Source organism: Siniperca chuatsi, linkage group LG2 (genome assembly GCF_020085105.1).
Source record: "Siniperca chuatsi isolate FFG_IHB_CAS linkage group LG2, ASM2008510v1, whole genome shotgun sequence".
NCBI lineage: Eukaryota > Metazoa > Chordata > Actinopteri > Centrarchiformes > Sinipercidae > Siniperca > Siniperca chuatsi.
The window spans coordinates 14,519,850-14,540,208 of NC_058043.1; the positions used below are offsets into that span (position 1 = coordinate 14,519,850).

At 38.9% G+C, this 20,359-nt stretch overlaps 1 protein-coding gene and 1 long non-coding RNA gene across 3 annotated transcripts; one reads left to right on the plus strand and one right to left on the minus strand.

The window, feature by feature from the left end:
• Positions 1 to 361: 361 nt before the first annotated feature.
• On the minus strand, positions 362 to 18,761 carry mmel1 (membrane metallo-endopeptidase-like 1). 2 transcript variants are annotated; one of them, XM_044169107.1, is made up of 24 exons: positions 18,582 to 18,761; positions 14,073 to 14,249; positions 13,520 to 13,564; positions 13,133 to 13,192; positions 12,821 to 12,982; positions 12,642 to 12,722; positions 11,657 to 11,752; positions 10,993 to 11,111; positions 10,429 to 10,494; positions 9,822 to 9,956; positions 9,456 to 9,545; positions 7,917 to 8,053; positions 7,734 to 7,827; positions 7,511 to 7,639; positions 6,940 to 7,038; positions 6,765 to 6,848; positions 6,563 to 6,666; positions 6,097 to 6,155; positions 5,823 to 5,942; positions 5,510 to 5,643; positions 5,315 to 5,380; positions 5,114 to 5,209; positions 4,396 to 4,472; positions 362 to 3,328 (listed from the first exon to the last, which is right to left on the minus strand). In XM_044169107.1, exons 2-24 carry the CDS (start codon positions 14,227 to 14,229, stop codon positions 3,229 to 3,231), a joined length of 2,310 nt encoding a protein of 769 aa, XP_044025042.1. In that variant the 5' UTR covers positions 14,230 to 14,249; positions 18,582 to 18,761; the 3' UTR covers positions 362 to 3,228. The 2 variants fall into 2 exon arrangements, with proteins under 2 accessions (XP_044025042.1, XP_044025052.1); XM_044169117.1 differs by lacking the exon at positions 4,396 to 4,472.
• LOC122863057 lies at positions 7,954 to 9,960 on the plus strand. Its single transcript, XR_006374901.1, has 3 exons — positions 7,954 to 8,067; positions 9,657 to 9,739; positions 9,843 to 9,960. It is a non-coding gene; the product is annotated as an uncharacterized LOC122863057 (long non-coding RNA).
• Positions 18,762 to 20,359: the final 1,598 nt, after the last annotated feature.

The following is a 20,359-nucleotide window of genomic DNA, read 5'->3' on the forward strand; positions in this document are numbered from 1 at the left end:
AATTTTTTGTGATGGTAAATTCTGCAAATTTCCCAAAACTGTAATATGGGTTTAGATTTATTCAGTGCACTGATGAGACACCCTTATTCTTATTTACTAACTATCAACTGAAGTAGCACCTTGGTTCATATACAGTAAGAAGACACATGACGGTGTGACTCTGTAACATCAAGATGAACGTAATGCCTGTGAGTGAGTGTTTTTAGGGCTTCACAGTATCACAAATGCATATGTTGCATAAGATCCACTTGATCTTTTTACCTCTGCATGGATGAGAATGAATCCTACATGATTTTGTCAGGTTTTTATATAAATATATGAAAATATAATGATACATTTAAAGATGAGACTTGAGATCGTACCAGTTGAGACAGTCACTTTAATGGCAATCTAGATAATTACATAGCAGCAGGAACATTTATAAAACATCTTTAACGTCTGAATTCTTGCAAAGCAACAGTGTTATATCATAAATATTCATGTAGATAAATAAACTCCTCTGATGGGTATACAGTTGAAACATGTTCATATATAACAAAAATGTATTTGTACTTGGCTGGTAATTTCAAAACGACACAATTTCACCATGTAAGTAAATGTGAAGCTAGAACTAATTGGGTAAGAATTGTACACTCTCTTTCTTACCTGATTTAAATCCTTTATATGTAAATACTGCAATATAGAACATCGAGTATCTACAATAACACATGTATATGTACCCTTTGTGTTCAGTTAACAATTTCGTTTTACTCTTTGAGAAAAACTAGACAAAATATACAAGAGTCTAAGCTGTTGCCCTTCAAACGGCAGCCCCATGTTGCACCTATCATGATTATGATTTATCCTCCAACATTTCTTTGAACCAGACATGATACATGTGCCATGTTGTTTAAAGGAATAGTTTGACATTTGGGGAAATACACATATTCTGTTTCGGGGGAGAGTGAGATGAGAAGATTGATACCATTCTCATGTATTTCTGTTAAATATAAGTCTGTAGTTAGCAGCTGTTAAGCTTAGCTTAGCACAAAGACTGGAAGCAGGGGGAAACAGCTAGCCTGGTTCTCTCCAAAGGTAACAAAATCCACCTGTTTAATCTGTCCTAAAGCAATTTTCCCAACTTAATGCTAAGCAGAAATGACAGAAATGAGAGTGGTATCAATTTTCTCATCCAACTCTCTGCCAGAGAGTAAATAAATGTATTTCCAAAAAATGTCCAACACTTTTGCTTTAAGATGGCAACACACTATTAGCCTTTACATTCTGAGTAAAACATTATTCATTACTGTGTCATCTCCCCCTGCTAAACACAACAGTATTTGCCAATATATGAAGAGTGAGAGTGTAAAACTTCAATATGCACATTCAATTCGGCAGCCTCTGTTGAGACCTATAAGCCATGTTCAGTTTACCAAGGCATCCTGAATGTGACCAATGACATGCAAACATTCAAAACTGGCTGTGTGTGTTTGTTTGTTTGTTTTGTTTTTTTTGTTTATTTGAAAGCTCTCTTCAGCACAAAAACGGTGGCTTCCCGCAGCCATCCTCTCTTATGAGTTCTGCTCTGCTTTGATTCTCCTGTCATTACTTGTTAATAAAGGTAGAAAATAACAGTCCTGGCCCTGGCCATCTCTTTAATGACAAGCCCCATTCTTCGGTGTGTCTGCCTGCGGGCTTGTGGTTTGGCTACAGCGGTCACCACACTTCAGCACACCGCACTGCACATCCTTTCATCTTACACAGCACTGATCAATGCCAGATCAGAGGGCAAACCACTTCATCTGCTGCCTGTCCATGTGTGAGTGTATCTAAGGGGTTTTCTTCTCCCTTCCCCTTAGCATGTAATTGGCTATGCTCAGAGGCTAAAAGTCTTGTAATCACTGTGTGTTTGCATCTCTTCTCAGGAGTTTGTGTGGTGAAGGAAATGTCAGTTCTTCTACAAATCGATCAGCATGTCGAGTTAAATGGAAACTTACAGATATCATACAAGCAGACATTATAATTTTGAATAAATGTAGGTAAGTGCCATCTAACAAATGGCACATATTAGGAGTTTTGATAGCTATATATCAGCCCAGTATGAACACTTGGGAGCCTCTCAAAATTATGGAAAAGGTAGAACGCACAACACAACTGTGATTAGCAACCTACTGTATATCCAAGCCTGTATCTAATCTTAGCAGTAACCAATAATGCAATAAAGTGATATACATTGGTTTTTCATCATTATCACATCACTCTGTCTCCAACAGGTGCTTTCTCACTAGCTAAAAAGTAGCAGGCCACCAATATTTTTGGAAACATCTGGAATATGGTTTCTTACAGCAAACTGTCATGACATACATATACATTTCTGTAGTGAGTATTGAGCAACAATCATTGGCAGAATGTGATAAAGAAACTTAGAAAATAATTGTCCTCCAAAAAGTACTAAATTACTTTGTAAATTTTAAATATTTATCCACTCTGTAAGTGTAAAAATGTCGAAAGCCGCAGCTCTCAGAATGTTAATTTGAGGTTAAAGCTGCAAAGATTTAACAGTCTTAAAGTCTTTAGATAATTTGTTTCATGTAACAGTGAATGACCAAACTCTCAGAGTGTGACTAATTCTATTGTAGCTTTACTTCACCAAAGCCCCAAGCTTTCATTTATTTCATACTCTCCAGTCAGAGTTAGATTTGTTCATTACTGTTTCTTCTGAGGTGGCACAATGTCTTGAAAACAATACATCAGAAGAAAGACACCAAGGCAACTCAGTGCCAAACGTTAATGGATAAATTACAAAGATCTGCACGAGAGATTTTTTTAAGGATTAATTCTAGAAAGGCTGGAAAAGCTTTTAAACCAGCCGTATAGGCTTTTACCTTTGCACAAGGTCTTAGTTTTCTATATAGCCTTTTTATTCATGTACCCGCTCGTCATCTGTCGCGGGACAGAGCAAAAAAGAATAAGTGACCTACTCATCCAGCGACAACACTTCAAACTTAAGAAAATACTGAAGCAAGTTTCTTTTTTATAGTATACGTGCTTTAAGTTATAAAACTAGGGTGTAGTCCAGGATGTCATCCATTTTAGATACATCTACAGTATATGCAAATATCTGTGTCATCACTCTGCCCCAAATAAATTGGAATAAGCAGGATGTCTCTGTGGGTTTAAGAAGTACAACTTGTTCTTTTGATTTGAGTTGCCCATGTCAAGAAATAAATATGTCAAGAGTAAAACTTTCTACCAAACACGACACTTCAGCTCGGGGTTCATTGGACTGCCTTTTTGGCATTGGAAAGCTTTTGAGAACGCTTCAAAATTCTGGAGAGATCCAAGCACCCTAAAGAGAAAAGAAAAACAAAACATTATTAGGATTATAAAAGCTAAACTGTGTTATGAATGTGAGAGGAGCACTGCAAAGTGTGAATCCAGCTGAGCACTATTATCATTCATTTGAATTTGTGTGTCTGGCCACCTGATGAATGCAAGTTCAAGATTCACTCTCTTTTAGCTCTGGTTTTGGTCTCTGCCAACTCGTGACAAAAACACCTGTCTCTTTAGCTGCTGAACGCTCCACTATGTTCAACGGCTACTTGCTAGCTTTGTCTGTCTGCTGCTTGGTGCTGGGCAGGTAGTGTATACAGTGGGTTTCTAGAGGTTTTTTGCTTAAAACAGCTGCCTGCTGCACCCAAAAACAAAGACATGAGAGCAGTGAGACTGAACCAAAACAGTAAAGTTGTGGGCCGGACACAAAAACAATGAGCTGAAAGACGCTAAAACGCTCCATAGAGCTGAGGGGAACTGCAGAGTCAGGTGATAATTCACTGTGAGTTCATCACTACGAGCGACCCTTTTCACATAGAGGTCGTCATGTGATCCATTGTTAATATACAAACATTAACTGTAGACTATAGTTATATTAAATAAATGGGGTTTGCTGGATTCAACAAACCAAACGTATTCTATTTTCTCTCCACCAGAGTCTTTCTTAAATGTGTTAGGAACTCAGAAAACTGTAAGACATCTATCAATATTGATCTTATTTTGAAACTGAAACACATGATGAAAGCGACATGAGCTTCTCTGAGTTTAGCACGGCTGGTAAAATAAGTTCTAAACCAGAGTGAGTCATTTAGCAGCAAGTTGGTTGTATTGCTTCATAAACAATGTGCCTGTTTTTATTAATGGTTGTGAAAAATAGTATTGTACTTATTTTTTATTTGATGTAGCTTTGTAGTTTTGATCATTTTTACTGCACATTTGGATCAAAGATGCACAAGCATTCCAGGCCATGATGTACTCATCAATAGAGAAGTACTTTAATCAGTAATTAAATCCATCAAACTACCTATTAAAATTTTCTTATTGGTTCTGACGTATATATCTGAGCATACTAAAGCTCCTTACCTGTATTCTAATGGACTGTGTGAGTCAGTCTTGATGGACTGGCTGGCATACTCAGGCCGATAAGCACCACACCACACCTACAAAAAAAAACTGATTACATGAGTAGAGAGTAATCTAGTTTTAAAAGCAGTCATTAGGAGTTAAAAGTAGGTTTCAGCAGACTGTAAACATTAAAACTAAATTTTCACAAAAATAATATTTCACCTCAAATATAACTCCTGTTTATACTTTATTTACAGCACTTTGAATCTAATTATACTTATTATAATTCCCAGCTTTTATATGTGCAAGTTTGGTACAAGTTATTTTATTCATGTACCAAATGACTTGTAAAATTCACCATCTCAGTGGGGAGCGATTGTGGCTCTTGAAAAAGATTCGTAACGGGTGTTTGACCTGTTTTATTGTTGATGACAGTTTTCTGCTTATGCTTTACATTCCCTGGCACCGAGATGCTCTTTACTTTGGCAGCTCTTCTCATCCCCTATGTGTGTAGCTGAACACTGATTTGCTCTGGAATTGCTTCAGCGTCTCACCCCCTGACCCTCTCCCTTTGTCCCAGTGTTTACTTCTCAGCACCAAATATCCACTGAAATATGCACCTCCTGAGCTTTGGTTCTCAACTCCAGATGGAGAAATGATTGTCTACCCTCTGTCTGCTGAAATAATACATTCAGAAAATATAAATGATAAATGTTCCCTCATTATTCTTACTTACTTGGGCAAAGTTAAGAAAGAAAAGTTGTTTGTGGTCCATGTCTAGACCAGGTAGACGAGGCTCTTCACCCTCCATCTCAACCCACTTTAGATAAGCCTGTAAACACACACACACAGAAAGTTTATAACATGCATATTGGAGTTTGTCATTGATGCTGAAATAGTACCATGTGGTTTTGTACTTTTGCAACTATCATCCAACCTTATATGCTTGACGAACCCCTCCGTTGTCTGCAATGTTCTCCCCCAAAGTGCTGATTCCACTGACCTGCAGTCACACAGACAAAACCATGAACTAACACCAACACTCATTCTGGGGGTCACTTAATACATGGTTTACATTGTTTTGGATTACAGCCAAGCCGAAACATCTCATTTCATGCCACTGGATGCTTACATTTTGTCCACCTGCTAGCTTCCAGTTGAAGTTGCCATATTGTTGCACCATGCACTGTGACTGCTCTTTAAAATGCTCAGCAGAGTAATTACTCCACCAGTTTAGCATATTACCATCCTTGTCAAAATTACGCCCTGCAAGGAAACATAATGCATTAAGTAAAGTACTGTTTGCCAAACATGATGCATGTAGCCTATCATGGTCACTTGTTGGTAGCAGCAAACTAAACTAAAATAAAGTGTTATCATAAAATGACTGCATTTATCAGTTTTGGGCTTCCCAAAATATCTATGATGAATCACTTGTGTCTCACCGTTGTCATCAAATCCATGTGTGATCTCATGTCCGATAACCATTCCTATTCCACCAAAGTTAAGGGCCTGGTGCTGATGTTTACTGAAGAACGGCGGCTGCAGGATTCCTGCTGGAAACACTGGACAGACAAAAACAACAACAGTGTAAACACAATAAGTACTGGGAAAACTAAACAGGATTACAATGAGGAGTGACTGTGTTACCATAAAAAAAAATCTCTTATTTGTCACAGAGGCTCCTGGTGGCCTCACTGATTCTTGTAAAGCTCTTACCTATCTGGTTTCTGTTGGGTGAGTAGAATGCATTCACCACAGCAGCACCGATGATCCACCTGAGGAGTGAAGATACAACACTGTAAAATCCATATACAGAGTATATTTTGCACCATGAAACAAAATATTTTAACCTTTATTTTCAATGTTCTTTGGGGATTACTTGATGAGGACACAGAGTATCTTTCTCTCGTCTCTAAATTTGCAACAGGACATTCAATGCACCATTTCCCTTTTAGAAAATCTTTTTTGTTATGTTTTGACTGAGTGCAACCCTGTTTACTATCTTGGAAACAGGAAGAGGGAACAAAAATGTACGACACAGTTTTGTGTAATCAACCTCATTTAAAAGAGGGGTTTTTGTTGTCACCCATTATGACGTTTTATGTCATGCCCTGAAACAGTACAAGAGTTGGTGTTTTACAAATAAAGGCAGTTTGTACTGTCAGACGCATCAACAGCTTACAAGTCCGGGTCAACTGGTTCTCTGAGCTTCTTCAGACTCTTGTGCGCTTCAGACTTGAGGTTCTCGAGGATGTTCTCAAAGTAGTGTTCTTCGCTAAAATTAAGCTGGAAAGAGAAACAGGACAAATCAGAGATAAGTGACAAGTGCGTCTGTCTACAGATATTTACAGTATGGCTTGGAAATAGTCTCACTTCTTACTTACATGAGCGTACTCCTGGTCCAGCTTCTGGTTGCTCTCCTGTAGAATATGATCTGGATAGCCAATATGCTCCTTGATTGCCATGGCCTGCATGAGATGGAGAACAATCATTGTGATAATACCGAACATCTAGAGAAGATACATCCTTATTTCCCCAGCTTGGCTACTTGAACTTTACCTTCTCTCTTGCCTTCTCCTTCGAGGGAGCATCCATCCAGCTCAACTCCTCCAGTGTTTCCACATATGCTTTCTGGATCTTACTGATGAGGTCACTGACCTGTGAACAGTGCAATCACAATCCCATACAGAAACAACATGGTGAAGAAAATTGGCATAATTTGGCATAATAATAGTTGTAATTGCAATTTCATTACTGGTATAATATGTAAAAGTTGGGTGTGAAATGTATTTCATGGCACTTATTGTCTTTGTGATAAATGTTTTAGGTAAAGCAGAAAATGCACTTCATGTCTAAGTGTCACAAAAATGTTAACAATTAATATGGCAGAGAAAATTATTCTAAATGTATTTGCTTGATTTACTTTCACATAATGCATTTTGAGGCTTGAAAAGAGACACTTGGCCCCTCAATGTCTATTTTTTTGCACACAATTTACATCATTCCATGAATTTCTAACTACAATGCAACATGTGACAGTTACAGCTTGCATTCATTGTTTGATGTAAACTACTATTGGTAGTAACTGATTTTCATGGTCAAGGGGAGTTTATAGACCAGAGGGACTTACCATTTGTTTGCTTTCTCCAGCAAAGGTCTCACGCACATACAGAGCTCCAACTGCGTTCTCCATGCTGCTCTGGACGTAACGGACACATTCTCGCCACCAAGCATCCTCCACAGTGGTCCCATAGAGAGTCTGACCAAACATGCAGACAGACACACACTGCAATTTAGATTTTGAACAAGCGCATGTTAATATGTGATGTTCTGTTACGTCATGCTCATCGCACCTTCCTGTAACGGGCTCTGGCATCTTTGAAACGGCGGCTCAAGCTATTAACTCTGTCAATGATGAGCTGCCAGGTGAGGTAGTTCTGCATAGTTCTGCAAATATGAATTTGTTTTTGTTAAATTGTTGTGCTGAATTGTAGCTATTCTGTAATAATTACATTTTCATGGACTCTAGGACTGACCTGACACTGTGTCGGGAGAGAACGTCATTCATCTTCTCAAGGTAGGGAGAGCTGTACACCACCACCTCCTCCTCTAACTGGACCTCAATGGACACACTGGACAGCACCCCCTGAATAAATCGTGTCCAGTTAAAACCCTGGAAAACAAAAGGTAGGAGATATTTTACTTAACATCTTTAGTTTTACTGAATATTGTTAAAATATCATATGGTTAAATATGTTTTACATGATTTCACATGGAATTGCCCCCAGCTACTTGTTATATTAATTGTTTCAAGAAAGTGGGGGACGTTAACAATCTTAAAGTTTCAAGTTTAATCCATTGTGCCATGGAATAGAAAAAGCTACCTCCTCTAATTAGGCATAGGTACAAAAATAGGTACAAAAATAAGGCATTAATAAGGCAAAGAATACTCCACTTCACATTGTGGCGTTGCCTCTGCAGAGTCCATTATTTTCTGTATCAGGACATTGCAGTATAGCATGGCCACTTACACAGGTAATAAGTGTTCACACCTTCATTCACTATTAAATTTTGTTTGCAGTCACTTCAACTAAGTTACCTGTGAGAGTTAACTACATTTTAATTAACGTAGCACTAAGCAGAACTACTGTTGCTATTGTTACCAGCAGTCTCATATACCTTGTTAGCTGGTTGCTTGAACTACGCTTAAGGTTTCTGTTATGAAGTTTTAAAGGAATAGTTTAACATTTTGGGAAATATGCTTATTTGCTGAGAGTTAAATGCAAACATTGCTACCACTCTCACATTTGTACACTAACTATCTAGCTAGAGCCACCATCTGGTTAGCTTAGCTTAGCACAAAGACTGGAAACCAGGGGAAACAGCTAGCCTTGCTTTGTCCTTTGTCCAAAGGTAACAAAATGCATCTACCAGCTCCTCTAAAGCTCACTAATTAACATGTTATATCTTGTTTATTTTGCACACAACCTCATGGTGACGGCAAGACTCCACTAAACCTCTTGTAAAACCACAACGTCATTTTTACACTTCAGTTTTTGTATGGATTAAACAAACAAGACATAACAGGTTAATTTGTGAGCTTTAGAAGTGCTGGTGGGTGGATTTTGTTATCTTTGGACAGAGCCAGGCTAACTGTTTCCCCCTGTTTCCAGTTATTGCGCTAAGGTAACCAGTTAGCTTCATATTTACCGTAGAAAAGAGAGTGGTATCAATCTTCTCAACTAACTCTCGGCAAGAAAGCAAATAAGTGTATTTTCCAAAATGTTCCAAAACTATTCCATTAATGGCCACATGTCACCTAAATGGAAATTAGTGTTTTCCATGGCCATAGTATAAATGTGGTATAAACAATGTGCCTTCCTTACATAATTGCTATGGTTTACTACTACTTCCCTGCTCAAATGCACCTCAGCAGTATTTGTTTATTAAGTGTAAACATACACATTCACTCATAAAGTTTATCCACTCAGACTGTCAAACATACAGTGTACAAGTTATTTGAACCAGTGACCACTTTATGTAACACACCAAGAAAGAAGTGAAATCACACTTACATTAAGGCTGAATGTGCTCTGTAGTTCTCCAAGTGTCATCTTATTGTAGAGAACGGTGACATCTTGGCGCTCCTCTGCTGGTGATGTGGCCTGTCCAGCAACAGGAAGGAAAAAGCCTTCTATAAACTAATGCTTGGTTATATATATTCACATTTTGCTCTCCTTTCATCAGCAAAGTCTCATTCGTCATGCTTTTGACAGGCACGAACAAAAAAACTTGGCTGATCTCCTATGTCGACACTAAATGCAGCCCGGTTCTCTCATTTACTGGAAGCAGAGAGGAGGTACTCATTTTTCATCTTGTCATTATTCATTTTCCTTAGCCCTCGTCCCACAATTCAATTTCCTGTTGTGGCTGACACTCACATTGGCGATGTCTGTCTCCAGTTCCAGCACTTGCATCATTTCCTCCCACACACGGTCGTCATCCTGAGTCAAGTTCCTGTCCTCTCGGGTTATCTTCGCGATAGAAACCATGAAATGTAGGTAGGCCTCTCGAACCTATGGTACAATCACAAGCTATAAATTTTCCACAATAAAATGAAGGTTGTCTCAGAACAATGGAGGTGAATGGAATCATATTTGTACCACTCAAATAAATGGAAAATTACATTAGAAAACTCAATACCAAAATGTCTTTTCTAAAAACGAACTCATGTTTACTCAGGATAAACCAGAGACAATTTCTTCAGTTGAAAGTAGTTCTGTAACTGCAGCTGCAAATGTGACATTGTTTCTGTAAAGAGATGTTGCCGGTGAGTTTTTCAAGTATTGTTTTTTAATGCCATTAATACCACAAACAAAATCCCATTCACCTCCATTGTACTGTGGTGGAGGCAGGAATCTGAGAGGAGGATATCTCAAAACGTTGACAAATAAAACCAAAATTCTGTGCATGATTAGATTCCATGAGAGTTAAGTCAGGATTATTTTTTTTTCATGATTTGGGTGAACTGATCCTTTAAGGCCTCACCCTTTTGTAGTTTCCATCATTGAAGTAATAGTCTCTTGATGGCATTCCAAGTCCCGGCTGGTCAATCTATTCATAATACAAGAATAGCAATTAATAGCATTTTTGTGTGTCCATAATCTTTTTATAATATTTACATTTGGTGTGTTTTTAATAGTATAATTAAAGGATGTGGCCGGCAATATTCTATATTTTTCTTATTGTCAATAAATCCCATAAAAAGACCAAAACCAACAATGAACTGACATTTTTAACAACTATTGTTTGAGTTCCAAAGCCTGATATAGCTTATTACTCTGTGCAACAGACCTCTAATGTGTATTTATCCACCGCTGAAAATAGTCCCTAACAAATACAGTATTTACTCCTGTTTGAGTAATGTTTGCTAAAAACTACCACAGACAGGGTAGGGAAGTTGGAAAGTATTAAGAGACTAATATATTGTTGCATTTGGTCTTTTCATGGGATTTATTGACAGTAATGAAAATATAGAATAACACCAGACTTATCTATAATGACATTATGGCTGTAATTTGTCATTTGTGCTCTAATAGACAGCTATCTTACATAAACGATATGGCGCCGAGAGTCCCTGTCGTCCGTCCACACATACATGTCCAGCAGAACCTTCTTGTGGAAACGAGCGGTAAGCGTTGCCAGTGTGTCCTCAAGGCTCCATGCTTCCTCTGCAATAACAGCAAAAAACTGGCACTTAAATTAAACACAGCTGTAAAGAACTATTCATTGTAGCAGGGTGCAAAAGTCAGGCTCCCTGACTGCCTCTGCTGCACAGTTAACTGGGCTCTCTATGTAAATCTGTGTGTGCAGATGCAGCTATGTGTGGTTAATTCTGTTTGAGTCACCATCCATGATTACATTTAATTAAAGTGGCAAGAGCCAGGAGCGTGGGGAAGAGCAGAGTAGACTATTTAAAGCATTCTTCACAGTCCTGAGCGAGGACCTGTTCCTCTGCCCACTCATCACGCTCCCAAACTCCACACCTGACTGCTCTGCTGAAGAGCCTCGGCCGGCCCCTTGATCCCGCCAACAAAGCTAGTACTCAGCAATTCACTGAGTGCAAATATAGCTACACGGCCTCTGTGTGAGCACATGTATTTGAGTGGGAACGTGAGTGCTTGTTTGTGTGGATGTGTTGCATGTGCACATTTGCATGGTTGTTCAGAACAAACTGTTGGCATTAAATAGAGTGTGGTCCGGGGGTTATTTCTACCTGTAGTGGTGTTCCAGTCATCTGATGCCACAGGCCAGTCTCCGATACTGTCAATGAGTTTCAGGAGGGGCTGGGAGTCACGCTGCTCTATGAGGCCTACAGGTAAAATACAATATATATAATGTATATATTATATAAAACTTATAAAACATAACAACAACACTGTAGTCACTCTACTGTTCATTCTGTAAGATAACATGCCTTATTGAGATTGAAAGTTTGTTTTTTTTTTGCCTTGGAAGCAGCAGTTGACAAAAACAATCTCACAACAAGAATGAACTTTCAATCTCAGTTTTTAAGTAAACTTTGACCATCTACATTTCCATTCCAACTGTGAGCTCCATCTGCTGAGCAGGACATCTGCAGATCTTGAAAAGTCTTCAAAAGAACTGAATTTGGTTTCCTCAAAAAAATTTTTATCCGATTGTGGACTGTCGGGAGACGTTACATATCTATAAACTAAAAGTGTTGTTTCAACAGTGGATTATGCTGCAGGAGGCCATTCAATCCTCTTTTGTGGAATTTCAGTCAACACCATCAGACCTGTAACAAGCTCTGTCAATACTGCTAGCTACAGTCGCTAGGAAGCTCATCGTCTCATAATGGGTTATTGTCCATGTTAGCAAAAACTTAAATGAACTTAAATTAATCATTTTTAATTTGTCCATCCATCCATTTTATGGATGGATGGATGGATTAACAGGATTTATGTCCAGGCTGCAATAATTAAATTCATTATATCATTAGAAATTATTGTTATATACTTCTATACTGGTAAGTAGTAAAAATAATTATGATCATGAAACAGGTATTAAATTGCATTCCGTGTGCTATTAAAAAGATCTTAAAAAGTCTTAAATTTAACTTGGTGAACCCTCCAGAACAGCTCCAGAAACACAAACTACGTTGTCAACGCACCTTATGTTTTCTTGCCTACTTTTAGAAGTAAAATACCCATTTTTAGACTGCGTAAAGAGAGCCTTACTATCATTCATGCAGGAGTTGTAAAGGATTTTGGCCTTCCTTATGGCATCTCTTTCCTGTCCTGTCTCCATCTCAAGAACACCTGCAACAACAAAACACATGCAGACATTTCATCTCTGAATGAAACCCACACATAGCTCTGAACACTGCAGCCCACTGACCACTAAAGATTATGCTGACCTTTGAGGACAATCTCCAGCTTGTCCCTCAGAATGTCAAAGACGCTGTGACGGGAGCTCGTCTCCGGGATGACATGTCTCTCTAGCCAACCCCCGCAGGCGTACTGGTAGAAATTATCACAAGGCTTCACGGACTTATCCATGTTCTGCAAGAGCCGAGCGGCTTTAAGGTATCACAGAGACAAGAGGGCAAAGAGGGACAGGATGGTGAAGATTCACATGTGGTTAGAAAACAGCTTTTTACAGGGATGGGGGTTGACTTTGTTTGTGAAATGAAACAGCAGGAGTGCAAAGGAAAAACAGTTCCTCTCACCTGCAGTAACACAGTTCGCAGTTGTGCATACACTGTTGATGTTGGAGCGAAACAGCTGGCCTGGAAGAATCATTTTCAACACTTATGAGAAAGCATGGTCCAAATGACACCCCGGCCGAGACAAGGAGGATGTTGTTGTGTGAAATATAGAGCTAATTCTAAATAACCTACATCCATGGTACAGTCTGTGTGTGTTACAGGCACTGTCTATGTCAGCAGTGACTCTGTTCTTTCACTTTTGTGTGGCACTGCTGATCATGCAGTAAAGGGAATAACAGTATTACAGTGACTATCAGAGGTGCAGGCTCCAATATGACACATGCCAACCCACTTATCCCACAGTGTATCCTGTGTTCAGTTTACAAGCTTAAAGCGACCAACACTCACCTTCACCTGTTGAGCTCCTTGACACACTAGGCCTGTTAGATTGTTCTGAATTGGTTGGAAGAAACAGATTTCAGACATTAGACACAGTCAGGATGACTTTATTCAAAATTATAACGATAATTGTTTTTATGGACTGGTAACATTTAAGCAAGAGAAAATACAGTCAAGTCTTCTGCAGCAGTCTTGTGAATTTGTCCACAAAAAATTATCTATTCTTTCAAAAAAAGAGCCTGAAGTTGCAGTTCCCTACTTAAAGGTTAAGGTTGTGTAGAGTATATATGGTATCATAAGGCAAAACACTTATTTTGCTTATTTTGGTGAGTAACATTAACCTTTAAAAATCTCTAAAAACGTTAACCAATGACATGTGTGCATCTGCATTGCATAAAGCATGTCATGGTCACATCTGAAAGCATTTCTAGGGGTCAATGATCATTGGCTGTGTCAATGCCAGCTAGTAGTCACAAGAAAACAGAGCAGGGAGACACTTGTCATTACTGCTGCCATCTGTAATATCTGGATCTTTCCACAGTAAGCCTGACAGAGCCGTTACCTTTCACAACCGATGTGTAGAGGACTACCAGCCCGGCCAAGGCACAGCTGACCAACAGCAGCAGCACCGACAGACCGATTTCTGCAACAGTCCAACGGCACTTTCCAGGTTTACTTGATTTCTCCATGATATCCATTTGGCTTTCGGATTTGCCCATATTCCTCCTGACTGCCGACTCTGTGGGAAAGACACCGCTGGAGTGTGGGATGGTCCAGGCAGAGAGCTACCAGTGTGTGTGTGTTTATCTGTGTGTGTGTGTGTGTGTGTGTGTGTGGGCTGTGCAGCGATCCATCGGTAAACTGTGCCAGCTGACCTGCAGTGAGTGAGCTTCAACTGCTGAACACCTACAACAACTTCACTGACAGGAGTTGTGAAACTGTTGGTCTCGTTGCATGAAAACAGTTTGTCACTCTACATGTTATTCTTCTTCTAAAGTAATGTAAAACGTTTCAGCCCAGGTTTCATTTTTATAGCCTTTACATTACTAGTTTTTGAGCCTGTTGAATCCACAAACTTGGCCTTTGGGTCTTTCCTTTATCACTTTTAAAAATCATGAAAACTCAGTAGTTAGTGGGCCTACATTGCCTCTGATTTGTTTATTTATCATCAATGTTGTCTTAATGTGAGAGGAATTCAAAAGTAATTGGGAGATTTAGTGGGAGAGTTTAATTGTAAATCAGAAAAGAAAAAGCTGAAATGTGCCTTTAAGAACACAATGTTTGCTTTGTCTTGCTTTGCTATACTTTGCTGCTAATTTGTACTTTAAACGCCATAAGTTACTGGTTCCCAACCTGGGGGTTGAAACCCCAAAAAAGGGGTCCAACAATAATTTTGAAGGGTCACAAGATGATTAAAGGGGTAAGAAATGAAAATATTATTTACATGATACAAAATTATGTTTCCTTTTACTGACTTTACACACATTTTTGACTTTGTCATGTGTCTAGTACAATATCTCACTGAGAGCAGGTTTAGAAGCAGGTTGCTAACTGCAAGGAGACCTGTGTCGTAGGCCAATATCAATGTATACAATTTATTGTCCATTTTGTAAACGTAATTTGGTAGCTGCCTTTATATATTATCTAAGTAAACAATACATGTGTTAAAACACTCTGGTTTTAACATTATCAAGCAGTGCTGCAACACTACTCGACATGGCATTTTTCCATTCTGTATTTGTCTATACTGAATTCAGAAAACGTTCTCCCAGTTATACTAATGATTAGTTTTCTCCATATGGCCCAGCCCTAATGCCACATAACACCTTGGTTGTTAAACTGATTAGTTTACTATAATAATCATGGCTCTGCCCACCTGTTTTAATAACCTGACCATATTCCATACATTTTGGTCAGTGTACAAGTTAATTTAGGACATTATTTCTAACTTTATCATTGAGCTCCATCTGTTGTTATATAGTTTAGGATAGAGAGTCGTTGTGTATAGTGAATGTGACATTTATTCTGGAAACAATTTGGGGAGCAGTAAATTAACCATTAAACTTACTTTCATTGACTATTGTTTCACACACCAGCCATAAGCCGACTTCCAGAGAGCTAATTTCTATGCACAATAATTACGTATGTGTAAACACAATATTGCAAATGAGTATTTGTGCAGGGGACAAAACGACAATCACCCGTGGCTTTCAGAAGCATTGCTTTGCATCTATTCACTCTGCAGCACCTGGTTTCTCCATAACCAGCCCAATTGCCCTATCATTAGGCCTGACAGGGGATGGGCTGTAAATCAGAGGTTCACACTGCTGTGCCCCATTAGTCCTTCCTGATGAATACTCATGGGCACATATCTGGCACTACAGTGATGAAGAGCAGGCAGGGGCTTGTTAGAGCTTCACTGACATCCTCAGCATCAGACAGCACTAAAACTGTTTATGAGGCAAAATCCTGTTATACTGCATTAAAGACAGGCCTCACTTTATGGAACACTATGCAGTAATGTGCAGTCAACTGTGTCAACACAGTTGTCAACAATTTGTTGTCCAGTAGGAAGAGTTATTTACATCTTTAAATGTCCTCAGATAGCTGTGCTGCATTTCTGTTTAATTTCTCCCTGTTTTCAGGATACAGGCAGAATTTAGCAGTTTAGTTGAATATCTATAGTAACATGCAACAACCACAAAACCCATGCATATTAAGCCCATGGCTCATTTTCATTTCAATACAGCAAAATGATCAATAAGGTTCAAAATACAATCTTAATATTTTAAGCCTCAATGAAATGGCTTTACAAAAGGATTTTGCAAAGCAGCTGTTGTCATGATAAAAACTGAAATCATCAAGCAGGTTGTCAATAATCAGAGCATGGTGCTCCATGACAGATTATTATTGATTAACATGTTTTGTTTAGTTGAAGGAGACCTAAGACAGTAAATATAGAACACATTTATGTTGTAATTTGTTTGTGTTATAAACTGTTCTTTTACCTGACTATTTTTTTCTTGTGTTTTTGAAAAGCACTTTGTAACCTTGTTTTGAAACGTGCTATATAAATAGGAAAGTTTATTATTATTATTATAATTATTATTATTAACTTATATAACTAAATAACTTATAAACGTTAATTACACATTAGAGCTGTCACTTTTGGTTCAAAATTTGAACTACCATTCGAATGTGGGAAAAAATTGGTTAAACCCATTGCATACACTGACACCCTTTCAGTAAATAAGGCTATTATTTTTCTCTTTGTTAACGCAAAATGGAAAAAAAATAGTGAAAGCAATGACAATTGTTGAATGGATAATCATGACACAAAACCCAACAAAATCTGAGAGGTAATGTGAGGAAGTATTTTGGATTTAACACCACAGATGGACAAATCGTGTATAAAGGTGTTTGCTGACTTTGTAAAATATAACAGCTTTACAGTAACATCGACTGGTCACTCTAGTGAAGCAGCAGAGGCAATACGAATGAATGAGTCAAGTCTGCACAGTAGTTTAGGATTATGTTACAAATTACGTGTTAGTTTGTTTTAACTTGATTTTCTGAAAAAGATTCTGACAGACCTATTACACATTAGACAAAATATTGCTGGGAATGGTCCTTTTTCCCTCTCTGAGTAGTGTTTGCAGACTGTCCTGAAGAAATCCACCAACCAGATGGTTAGGACAGCCTCTGTGCAGCCTGAGAGACAAAACCCAGGGCCAAAAAAACAAAACAAAACATCTCACTGCATCTCATTGCTGTGAGCGCAACGTATTTGCATTTTTATCAACTAAGACAGACAGCCGGCAACAGAACAAGAAGCTGCAGTGACAGAGAAAATGTGCTTCTCTGCCTACAGCTACATAACTCTAAACAACATTCTCCAGCTTTATGCTCGTGCACCACAGTGTGGCGCTGGCCTCTGCAGATGATTCGTCCAACCAGAGATCTGGCCAAGAGGGCAGCATTAAAACATTGTTACAACAATCACTACAAACAACATAAGCCAACTAATCATTTTAAAAAAGGATCTAAAATAAAGCAAACACAATACATTTAAAAGCACACCAAAAGGTCCTGCAGCACTCTCTGACAATTTCAAGTCCTTCTGTGTTCTAGGAGAAACAGGTAAGGTAAGGTAAGCCTTTTTGCCCAACTCCATCCTAACTCTGGGAACATTTGTAGAACATTGTGAGAACGCAGGCTATGTAGCTTTTCTTTTTGACACATGCACTGTATGTACACAGGTAAGAAGGAACCAGCCCAAGGACAGATTTATATTAAAAAAAACACAATGTCACTCTCAGTCATTAGTGAGAGGATCATCAACGCAAAAAGCTACTGATCCAGTCAGTGACACTGATGATTCAGTAAACTGAGTTCAGCTCGAGGATTCTGTGTTAAAAATGTGTTTGTTCATGTGCTGAACACCTCCAGAGTGACTGAGTCAAATAACATTTTCCTTTCCCCAGCTAGTTTGACGTGAACAAGACAAGTAAGTAAGCATTTTACATGATGCATGAAACAAAAAGTGTTAACATACCAGTGACATGGTGTAATCTAACAGGTCAGAGGTTCAGTGTGTCAAAAATAAAATCCTTTCTCTGAAAATGAGACTAAATTGTTCTAAATGTTTTAAGGTCTCCTTGTTGAAAGCACATTACGATTACATGTGGATGTGTACGGTGACTGGTACTGTTCTTCTCTAAACTTAGTGTTCCAAACAAAACAAGGATTAACTCACAGGTCAAGCTGCCAACAATCTGCACACTTTCTCTAGTTTAGTGTTATTCGCTTAGCTACCTTCAAGTCTATAATAGTGACAGCAGCATTTATTTTCCACATGGAAAAATGTCCAAACAGCTCAAAATCATGAAGCTTGTGCACCTTTTTGTTTTTGTTTTTTTGTTTTGTTTTTGCAAATCTGTCCTGGGACTGCAGATAATCTGACATGAGTGATAACTAAAGGCTGCACTTTCAGGTGGCTTTAACTTTAACCACCTTCACTTTGGTACTTATCAGCAAACAGGAATCGAATCTAAAGGATCCAGAGGCTTACCTTTGTATGTGTATGGTAGAAGTCCCTGAGCCGTTTCCCCCACAGCGCGCTAATATCTCAAACACCCCTGCTGAGCATCCACTCAGAGCTGGTGTGTAGAGAAATGAGTCTGTGCTGCGAGTTGAAGGAGACGTTATCCAGTTCAGTGTGCTGCTCAGGGAATGAGTGAGGCAGCAGAGAGAGAGTGAGAGCAAGACACGAGGGAGGGAGGAAGAGAGGAGGCAGATGGGAGGAGATAGCACTGGATTGTTTTCGATTACAGTACTGCGATAAGAAATGTTGGGGATGTGTGTGTGTTATGAGGGGTTGAGGTGGGTTATGATAAGCGTGTGTGTCTGAGGGGTCAACAGGATGTGAGCATCAATTTCTTTTTCTCACTATGGAGTGTCCCCAGCTGCTGAGCTGAAAGGGCAGGAAAATCTGGAAAGCTTGCAAAGAGATAAGACAAACACAATCTTAAAGCGCTCTGCAGACAGATCATCTAGTAGACAGAGTTTCTAAACCTGTTTTAGCTGTTTTTTTTATCATCCCTGCAGCCACAAACGTGTGGATTTATGCCCTCCTGTTATCAAAACAAATAGCACTCATTACTGTTGCGCATGTCATCCCTCTCCTCTTGTGTCCAGGAAGACTCATCTTCCAGGAGATCTCGGATGCCCACGGTGTGCTTGGTGGGGATCTGAACCTTGCCCTGGTGTCAGATTGAAATGGCACGGCGCCCAGGCTCATTATCAGCCTGATTAACCACACTAATTAGCTGATAATAAAAAAAGGGGGCCACTGTGTGTTTGGCTGATGCTCATAGACACCCAGTTGCTCAGGTGCTGTTGCTGCCCAAGACAAGATGAAAGTAAACACATTTAGTGGAGAGTGATCTCGATCCAACCCAAAATAGAACATGCATTTAAGATGCGCTAATACGTTAAAGATCCCTTTCGTTGCTCGCATGTAGCATCATTTAAATGTACTGACGAGGAATCTCGCAGAAAAGTGAAGACGTTTGCAGTCATTTAACAACAGCGTGATGGAGTGCAACACAGCGGGGAGTCGAGGTTTGCAACTGAGTGAATAATTTATTCATAGATTTTATTTAGCAGAGAGGATGTTTCGTCTCATATAGTCACTGTCAAATATTTTGCATTAAGTACAATCTAATTTATTTTCATGATCCTTAATATTGAATTTGATGTTGAGGGTCACAGACATTAAGAGATTAATTACACTTCTTGAAGGTTTATAATTGGAGTAAATATTCAGGTAGATGGGTAAAAACTGCACTTACAATTGCAAAAAAATATTGCTCTTTTTGAGTTTATAGCCGTTTATTATATTTCATACCTACAATATCTTGAATACATCATGCAAATCATACATTTGACAAATTGGGATCTTGGGGCAAGTCCTATTTTGCCTGAAAAGGATCATTATTTTGGGGTTTAATGCAGCTAACAAAAGGTCCCACAAGAAATCTAAACACTCGGCCAAAGCTCTAGCAGTATAGGTTTTAAATATAGTGTGCATCATATTCCTCATTTTTCATGACTTTGACTTATTCATCTTCTAAGACATGGCATATTGGTCACATGTGAGCACAGTCTTCAGTGACAGGTTAAGGTCACAGAAATCAGAAAAGGCCAAGAGAGCACATGTAATCAGGCATAACAGTGTTCAGTCATCTTTTCTGTCTCTCTGAACTATGAAGTCATCCTACAAGCATGGTGGCAGGTACACTGCAAACAGGAGACTCATACATCTGTCTATGTGACTGTTGCAAAGAG